Source organism: Doryrhamphus excisus, linkage group LG19 (genome assembly GCF_037039965.1).
Source record: "Doryrhamphus excisus strain RoL-2023G ecotype Guam linkage group LG19, RoL_Dexc_Guam_v1.1, whole genome shotgun sequence".
In the NCBI taxonomy this organism is placed as follows: Eukaryota; Metazoa; Chordata; class Actinopteri; order Syngnathiformes; family Syngnathidae; genus Doryrhamphus; species Doryrhamphus excisus.
In genome coordinates, this window is record NC_136375.1 from 10079680 (window position 1) to 10088939 (window position 9260).

The 9260-nt window shown below is 41.2% G+C and overlaps 2 protein-coding genes across 2 annotated transcripts in view; both read left to right on the forward strand.

Annotated features, from left to right (window-relative positions):
* The window catches only part of fig4a (FIG4 phosphoinositide 5-phosphatase a), a 36339-nt gene extending 34711 nt beyond the window's left edge, over positions 1-1628 (forward strand). Inside the window, exon 24 of the mRNA XM_058057126.2 lies at positions 773-1628. Coding sequence (XP_057913109.2) covers positions 773-950 — 178 coding nt within the window. The 3' untranslated portion in view covers positions 951-1628. The remainder of the gene's footprint in view (positions 1-772) is intronic.
* A 4032-nt stretch (positions 1629-5660) lies between these two features.
* Positions 5661-8608, forward strand: gpr6 (G protein-coupled receptor 6). The gene is made up of 2 exons (XM_058057125.2): positions 5661-5866; positions 6529-8608. Exon 2 carries the CDS (start codon positions 6554-6556, stop codon positions 7547-7549), a length of 996 nt encoding a protein of 331 aa, XP_057913108.2. The 5' UTR covers positions 5661-5866; positions 6529-6553; the 3' UTR covers positions 7550-8608.
* The last annotated feature ends 652 nt before the right edge of the window (positions 8609-9260 follow it).

Below are 9260 nucleotides of genomic sequence, written 5' to 3' on the forward strand. Positions count from 1 at the left end.
GCTCTTCACCTGAACACCAGTCAGAGCAGTCAAGCGAGTAAGCAGTGAGCGGGCGCATAATCACATATTGATTCGGAACAATCTAACCTTTTCCCTCCCAGCCGAGCGGCAGCGTCACACCAAAAGCGAAACATAAACCTGTGAAATGTCAAAAAAAATAAAAAAAAAAGGCGTAATGAATGCTGGAGGCAGCTAACCTTGTCAAAGCAGATGAATTCACAAGTTATGTAATCTCCAAACTCCCAAGCGCGAGATTGATTGGCTCCATCAGCTGCGTCACTTTCAGTTCACTAGTTCCTTTAACAGGCCAGAAGCGAGAAGTATCTAGGCAGTTTTATCAGAACCGGATGACGTCTCAGCCGAACACGCCTTTTTCTTATTTGGGTTTGACATTTTCCTTGGGGGCTTTAGGACAAATTGCGAGTCATTTGACCCTCGGAACCATTCAGATTCTGAGTCCACTGTATAAAATGATATGATTTGTCATAGTCCAATCAAAGTATTTATGTGTTATGATTTTTTTTTGCAGAACAGACATACATCTTTCATATTAGTATTATTTGGCTATTAATGTTATATTTATTATTCTGTATATTTATGTGTTTTGTTTTATTAGTTGTAATATCCTTTTATGATTGATTGATTTATTTCCTGTTGGCTGATCACACTCTGGCTTTTATATCACATATAACACACACTTTCACTATCTACAGTAGCTTCAGGCCACTTAAGTGGTTTCATTGGTTGCTTTTTCTCCCTTCTGCCCATTAAGGGAGCCTGTTTCCAGCTTCCCAGAGGACAGCGTCTATGCCGCGTCCCCTCCGCAGGTAGACCGAGACAGCCGTGACATCTTTGAGAGCCATGTGATGGCGGGCCAAGGTCGCGTTAGGCCTTTATGTCGGGAGGACACGTTGATGTACAGAGAGTACGTCAAAAACAGATACATGTGAAAGCGGAGGACGGAGGGTGATGTTTCTCCAGCCATGACACGTCGCTTTTATTGAGGGGAAATAAGCCCTACGTCCTGCTTCTGGACTTAATTGCTGTTGTTTTGAACCTTTTTTTTAACTTTGGGGGTCTCTTACTTGGTGTTTTAAATGCAATTACATGTTTTTTTAATGAAAATATGTACGTATATTGATGTAAATGATTTATCTTAAATTGCCACTTTTATTATTCAAATGTTTATTTTAAGTAGCATTAATTTATAAATGTATGTTTTAATTTCTATGTACATTTTGTTGGGATTTCGTTTTTTGTTTTGTGTCTTCATACATTTCTTTTTGTTTCCTGCTGATTCTTAGCACTTCTAAATTAAACATGAACGTGACAAATTGTATTTCTGTCTCACATAAGAGGTCTTATTGAATTGTATTGCCGACTGTAACCCTTCAAGAAGTCTCTTGTCATATCCTTTGAATTTCTCTCCTCTTTCCGAGTGTCACACTTTGTCGTTATGTCAGTTTGCTCTTCAATCTTAGGTGTCAGAAAAAATGACAAATGTTCTGAAGAGTGACACTTGGAACACACGCGCACTGCGACTGACCACCGCTCGCTCCCTCTGAGCCTCGTGAGCCCGACGACAGGAGGGGAGGGGTCCACGCCTGCTGCCTGCATGTGATGGAGAGCGTTGTCATTCATTTTTTCATACCACTGGATTCAGATGAGATGAAAAAGTAAGTACATTTGCCATTTTATTAAAGTTTTAACATGAACTTCCATTTATATTCTGTACCAAGCATCACCATCATTACCATGGTTACCCCAGTCTGCTATTTTATCCAGGACCGGGGCATCAAACTTGTTTTCAGGGTCGGCCACATCGCAGTTCTGGATGGCCTCAGAGAGCCGCCTGTAAGTGTGAAGCCATATTTGTGTCCTGTATAACAGTCTCATTATTTTATTTACTTACATTATTTAATCATCCTCTTGGAACTGGAGGAGGTGACCAAGGTCTCAGGTATACAACAATTGCATAATTCATTTGGGGGTTTTGAAATGAAAAAAAAAAACTCCAATTGCAAATTTTCTGTAAAAACTGACAACAAATACTTTTAACTCAAAATATTTTATTATTATTATTTATTATAGTGTATAGTGTAAACAGTAGTATAAATAGTATCAAACAAAATTTTAAAATATTTTTTTACTAAAATAAAATGAAAAATACAATGAATACAAATAAATGACACAATTTTTAAGATTTGGATACGAGCAATTTTTTTTTTTAAATAGCACATTATTTCCAGGCTTTGGCAGGCCACATAAAATCACAGGATGGGCCAACTCTGGCCCCCGGGACTTGAGTTTCTCTTAATGTCTTTATTCATGCTTAAACAACACTGGTCGTCTGTCCACTCGGGGGGGCACGACATAAACATTGACAAAACTGAGCAATATGATCTTATCCAGTAGATGGTATAACTTCAGCTAATGTTTCCCACAGTAACATGAATGTCTTTTTTAAATGCATTTTAGTGCTGATGTAAGTGATGCAGGAAGGTTATCTGTTCCAGATCTTTAAAAACACCTTGATGCAGGAAGTCTGTCCTCTCTCAGCCAACACACCTGTCGGAGGAGGAAATGACAGACGGAAGTTCCTCTTCTCCTTGAGCAAACACTGGGACGGTGACCTGGGAGTTTGACATGTGCAGCAGGTATTTAAAGCAGGGTCTAATCCCTCAGCTGTTACACCATTGTTTCCTGTCTCAGGTTGCCGAGCATACCTGACGACATTTGCATGAGTTTTCTCGAAATGACACCTGTGCACCTGTACAGTCAATCTAACACATTAATGTTTATAACTGGGTTTGCATTAAGTGCAGTTTTCCACCATTGCAACCACGCTAATTGAAATTACATTCAAGATTAAAGTGAAGTGGTTTAGGCTTTTTTTTAAGCGCCCGTAGAGAGGTCAAACACATTTGTCAAATTGTACCTTTTTTATTCGTGTATCTCTCATCTGAGTGCGCCTTCGTCGGCAATCATCCGTTTTAACCTGCTGCAATCACCGTGCAGACGTCATGTTCCACTTTTAGCTTGCTAAACTGCAACCTATTTCACGCCACACGTGCTTTTCTTGTTGGCAGGTTGTCCACCATTTTGGGAGGCTTATGTTCACTTACAGTCGTCCCTTGTAATATCGCGATTCGATTATCGCTCCCTCGCTTAATCATGTTTTTTTTTTTCCAGAAATTAATTAATAAATGGTGGTAGACTATGGTCTATTATTAGTCCAAACATATTCAAATACAAGTGATATGTAGTATTTTGCTCACTAGGCGACAGTAGTAACACAAAACAGTGCGATATTACCTTACATGACATTACCCTAACACTGCATGAAGTCATGACATTAGCCTTGGCATGTTTGACAAAGTTATCCTCCCATTCCATGTGGAAGTGGTACATTTTTGGCCTCTTAAGTTTGGAAGAAATATATTTGTGGCTAGCATGTTAGCTCATGGCCGCCTCGAGTCGCTGCAGCATTACTGTGTTGTACACAATGATGAATAGGAGCTTATATGTGACCATAGGTGTGTTATTTCATGTCTACAAGGCTCTAATAATGTTAAAAACCACTGTATTTGATTGAACTAAGAAATATTCTTAATATTGAATCTTATTAACATTGAATCCTACATCACATAAATTAATTTTATCACAATACAATACAATAAAGGCAAAAACTAAAATTAGAGCCAAAATAAATTAGCTTGTGATTGGCTTGTGAAAGAGAGACCTACCGTTTCCTCACTGACTTAAACAATTAGTAGTAGTTCTGAAGTAAAGGAACTGATTAAAATTTAGCTTTAAGGGTTCACTACCGGAAAATTATGGTTGTTTTATGAGGGTGATTAACTTCTTTTTACGCTTGAATAGCACAGAAAGATAAGAACAATAAAACTACTGAAAAGGTTACTTGTACAGTTGTGAAAGGTTTGACCCTATAACAGATCATTTCCGTTCTTTCCTATAGATAAAATATACTAGATACAATTGAAGTAACAGTTGTATTCCTCTTTAAGTTTCCAAATATGGTTCCTTTAATGCAGTGGGAGTCTTTAGGGGTGAATCATTCCTCTGTGGCCTGTAGATAGTGGAGCACTTTTGAAGGCCAGCCGTGCCAATGGAAGGACATGTGTTTGCTTCTAACGGCGGGTGTCTCATCACTTAAGAAGCCTCCTATCACGTGGACTGGAAATGAATAATTGCATCTCTTTATGTAAGCCTATTTCGGTGCTGATTCAAATTGATCCCATTCTTCTAAACAGTGAGAAGCGGGTTTAAAATGCAATGTTTTGGGCTCTTTTTGTGTGTGTGTGTGTGTGTGTTATCCAGTGAGTCACTCGCCGCTTCATGTGACCACTTGGGCGCATGGATGAAGACAAGCCTCCCTCATTATCTTCCTCCTCATCGTCGGAGCCACTGAAACAGGTGTCCAAACAACTGTTGCCTAGAAACCAAAACTGGTTACCACACTGTATTTCTATGGTGCTTTTTTAGCCCGCCTCCTAGTTCATCCCAGGGCTTCACTCATTGGGCTCACAACATCGCACGCTACTTCAAGTGAAGCACGTGACCAATCAGTTCAAATAGGACGACGCCTTGTGTGTGTCTGCGCATCGCTTATTCAACTTTTAACACACTCATCCTCCTAATATCATGATGTTGATAATTATTCTGAGCAGAATGTAATTATCACGACTGAGCTGCTTTTGAACGAATTGCATGAGAAAAACAACTCATCGAAAATTGCTTTTGATGTAACGTTTTTTTGATGTAATGCAGTTCATTTTTCCAAAACTGCAATATCGAGATCACCTGAATAACCTTTCGCATGAGTGAGGACAGCCATGGTTGAACTTAATAATAATAGAAGCATGTGGAGCGTCCTCCCGGGTAACAAAATTCAAATGCACCAAGTGGTTCATTTTCTATGCCACTTATCCTCATTGGGATCGCAGGGGTTATTATTACCTTACATGACATTACCCTAACACTGCATGAAGTCATGGCATGTCTGGCAAAGTTATCCTCCCATTCCATGTGGAAGTGGTACATTTTTGGCCTCTTAAGTTTGGAGGAAATATATGTGCGGTTTGCATGTTCTCCCCGTGCATACTGCATATTTTTATTTCCATTTAATAATTTTTTTATTCTTTAATTTAGAGCACATTTTAGCAGGAAAATATGTCTTAAATTAGATAAATATTTATTTATTTATTTTTGTATTATTTTGTTTAATTCAGTCTCAATAATTTTTAAAAATATACTATTTATATATTGTTATATATTATTTGGCTGCTCTTTATAGCAAATTTACAAAGCAAATTTTGGTTGAAATGAATTTTTTTGGGTCGGGAATTTTAGATAGAGAGAATCGAGAGAAAATCTACAGATTTCCAGAGCAAAAATTGGGGGGAAAAAAATATATATATATTTTATTGTGTATTTATTAATTAACTTAATGAAATTGAAGTGGCCGGCCAATGAATGAAGCATCATCCAATACTTGATTGTTCTGATGTCTGAAAAGAGTGGAAACATCCCTGCTCCGTGCACGCCCCTCCTCCTCCTTCTCCTCCTTCCCCCTCCCCATCGTGACGTCACGACCGTTTAAAGCTATCTCCTCTGAACGTCCTCCGGCCGCTCCTCACACCACCGTCACTTTCCTCACTCTCCTCGCCAATGCTTCACACCATCTCTGCCTTGTTGGGTGTGTGTCCCACGCGTGGGAAGCGGCACAAGATTAAGGGCTTCACCTGAGAGCAGCCACTACCTGCCGTCCTCTGCGTGGAAGCCTGAAGGGGGGGCGGCGGGTGGGAGATCAACACTTCCACGCAAACCTCAACTCTGGCGGAAGGTAAATTGCCTCTTTTTTTTCTTGTAATTTATCAGACATTAGTCACTGAGTACTTGTTATGGGAGCATGTGTGATACATTTCCAGCACTATGGACAGCTCCCAACAACTTTCAAAGGGGGATTCCTCCTTTTAAAAACATGTTTCTCTTCTTTATATGGATTTTTTTTACCCCAGGACTAGAATATTTTCAAAGATACTGTGATAAATGAAGATTGTATATAGTTTGAGCTGAGGCGTGAATGCTGCATTTCTGCATGAATCGAGTTTTTGTTTAAATAAGCACAGACATGCATCCATATTAACGATGCTGAGAGACTAGTATTCACGTCACTGCGTACTCAGTTGTGTATGTGTCATCTTTGGGTAATGATAAACACTATACTCTAAAATAGTGGTGTTAAACTGTGAGGTAGAAAAAGTAGCATTTTCAACGTAATTGTGCCTCTGAAAGTCTTGTTTAATCCCGAGAGACAGTCACTCTGTAGGGTTATCGTGTCATATGACTGCTGAGAGACAGGCGTGCACATTAATGATGTGTGAATGCTGAGACATAAACATTGCATAGCAGTGCTATCATGCATCCAATATGACAACGGATGTTAAGGATGAGGTGCAAATGTATTATTTTTGCTAAGTCAGTGTCTTCTGATTGCATCCGCAGGAGCAAGAGAAGCCGGCGTGGCGATATGAATGACTCGCTGGCGGCGAATGACTCCTCGGCAATGGAAGCTCTCCCGTGGATGGAGGCGGAGATGCCGGAACATAATGGCACCATGGAGTTCTCCACCGCCCCCTTTGCGTTCCCGGTCAACCCGTGGGACATCATGCTGTGCATGTCGGGCACTGTCATCGCTTGCGAGAACGCCATCGTGGTGGCCATCATCTTCTACACGCCCACGCTCAGGACTCCCATGTTTGTGCTCATCGGGAGCCTGGCCACGGCCGACCTGCTGGCCGGCGTGGGATTAATCCTCAACTTCGTCTTTCAGTACGTGATCTCATCCCAGACTGTGAGTCTTGTGACTGTGGGTTTTCTGGTGGCGTCTTTCACGGCGTCCATCATCAGCCTCTTGGCCATCACGGTCGACCGCTACTTCTCCCTCTACAACGCCCTCACCTACTTCTCAGAGAAGACCCTTCAGTACGTGCACCTGATGCTTCTCGGCACCTGGGGGGTGTCCCTGTTCCTGGGCCTGCTGCCGATCCTGGGCTGGAACTGCCTGGATGAGCCGTCCACCTGCAGCATCGTGCGACCTTTGACCCGCAGCAACGTGACGCTGCTGGCCGTGTCCTTCTTCGCCATCTTTGTGCTCATGCTGACCCTCTACTTCAAGATCTGCAAGATCGTGTGCCGCCATGCCCACCAGATCGCCCTGCAGCAGCACTTCTTCGCCACCTCGCACTACGTCGCCACCAAGAAGGGCGTGTCCACCTTGGCCATTATCTTGGGAACGTTCGGCGCCAGTTGGCTGCCCTTTGCCATCTACTGCTTGGTGGGCGAGCGGGAGTACCCGTCGGTGTACACATACGCCACGCTGCTGCCGGCCACCTACAACTCCATGATCAACCCCATCATCTACGCCTACAGAAACGCTGAGATCCAGCGCTCCATCTACATTCTCCTCTGTGGCTGCTTTCAGGCCAACGCCGCCTACCGCTCCAGGTCGCCCAGTGAGGTATGAAGCTGCCGGTGCTCTTCAAGGGGGCTCAGAACAAAGCATCACGTGACTGACAGTGAAGACTTCACCAACACAAGAGCGGTCTCATGCATTCTCTGGTACCACTTTACATTCAGGCCACGGTTTATGAATTCATTCACATTCCCCAAGTAGTAATATTACAAGTAAGTATTCTCAAATTGGTGACAAGAAAAGTCTTAATGTTATGAGATTAAGTTGTAATGTTGTGAGGTTAAAGGGAAAACTGCACTTTTTTTTTGCAATATTGCCCATCTTCCACAATCCTTTTCTGTGTGTTCTAAAGATATAAAAACAGCTAAAAAAGAGGCAGCTAAGAATGCACGTAATGTTATGCACTTACAGTATTCGGCCTATAAAACGTTCAAAATTGCCAACAATGCTTCATTTACATAATTTGACCTTTTTATTAACCAAGCTACAGCTACGAGAAACAATTTTTTTCAAAAAAAATGGTCAGAGCACTTATTTGGGGCATTTAGCCTTCCCTTTCATGCTAGGTGTTAGCATGCAAACAGTAGCATACTAGCATTTCTTGCTCTTTTTATGGGTAGACTTACATAAACACTTACCGCTTTCATGCTAGGTGTTAGCATGCTAAAGTTAGCATTAATAGCATGCTAATATTAGCATAATAGCATTTTTTACCAGTTTTCATGGGTAGACACATATGAACAATTAGCGCTATCATGCTTTGTGATAGCATGCTAACATTAGCATGTTAACATTTTTATATCCTTAGAAAACACAGAAAGGATTGTGGATGGTGGGCAAAATGTCCTAAAAGGTTTTCCTTTTAAGATGTAGAGTTACAAGAAAAATATTTGAAGTAGAAGTTTGACAATTAAAAAAAAATATTCTTGTAACATGATTACTTTTTTCCCCATAGTATTACAACTTAGATCTCTTTTTAAATAAATATATCTACAAAACTCCCTGTATGTAAAGTGGTACCCATTCGGTATCTGCACTTTAACGTGTCAGCAAACATTCTGGAGGGAGAAATGCTGTGAACAAGAAAAGTCTGGAAAAAAAAACAAACAACCTGTGAATGTACCTAAAAGAGAAAAGGAATGGAAAACTTGCACTTTATTCCATGTTTTGTTTGTTGTTTTTATTTGGAAATGCCAAAGCAGTATTGTATTGTACAGCCCTTACTGTATTGTGAACTGTGTGCCATTTTTCTATTTTGTATTTGTTTTTTTTTTGTCTTTGCTGTGTGTTTTCTACCAGAGAAAGAAAAATAAAGAGCTAAAAATGTATGCAACTTGTGTAAGATGTGTCATTTTTGTGGCATCAACCTGGCCTGGGTACAGGTGGGTCTGTTTGAGGAGGCTAATGGATGGCACATCCAGGGAGCAAAGTGTTTGTCCTGGAAAATAACTTCAATTTGCACCCAGACAAATTTGAATGCAGCTTGTGTGTGTGTGTGTGTGTGTGTGTGTGTGCGTGTGCACGTGACATCCCCGCCAACGTGATGAAGCCTCCTCTCTAGAAAACTTTCTTTCCTCAACACCCGTGCATTCATTTACTGTTGGTTGTGTACTCTACACCGTGCAGGAAATGAAAATGTTTGTTATAAGTGACGCCTCATCTCCCGTCTTCATCTGCCATAATGACTCCCTGAGGCGGCGTGCAGGCAGGCAAGCACGTGTTAGTGAATGTGTGCGACCCAGCCAGATGGGAGATCTTTAGC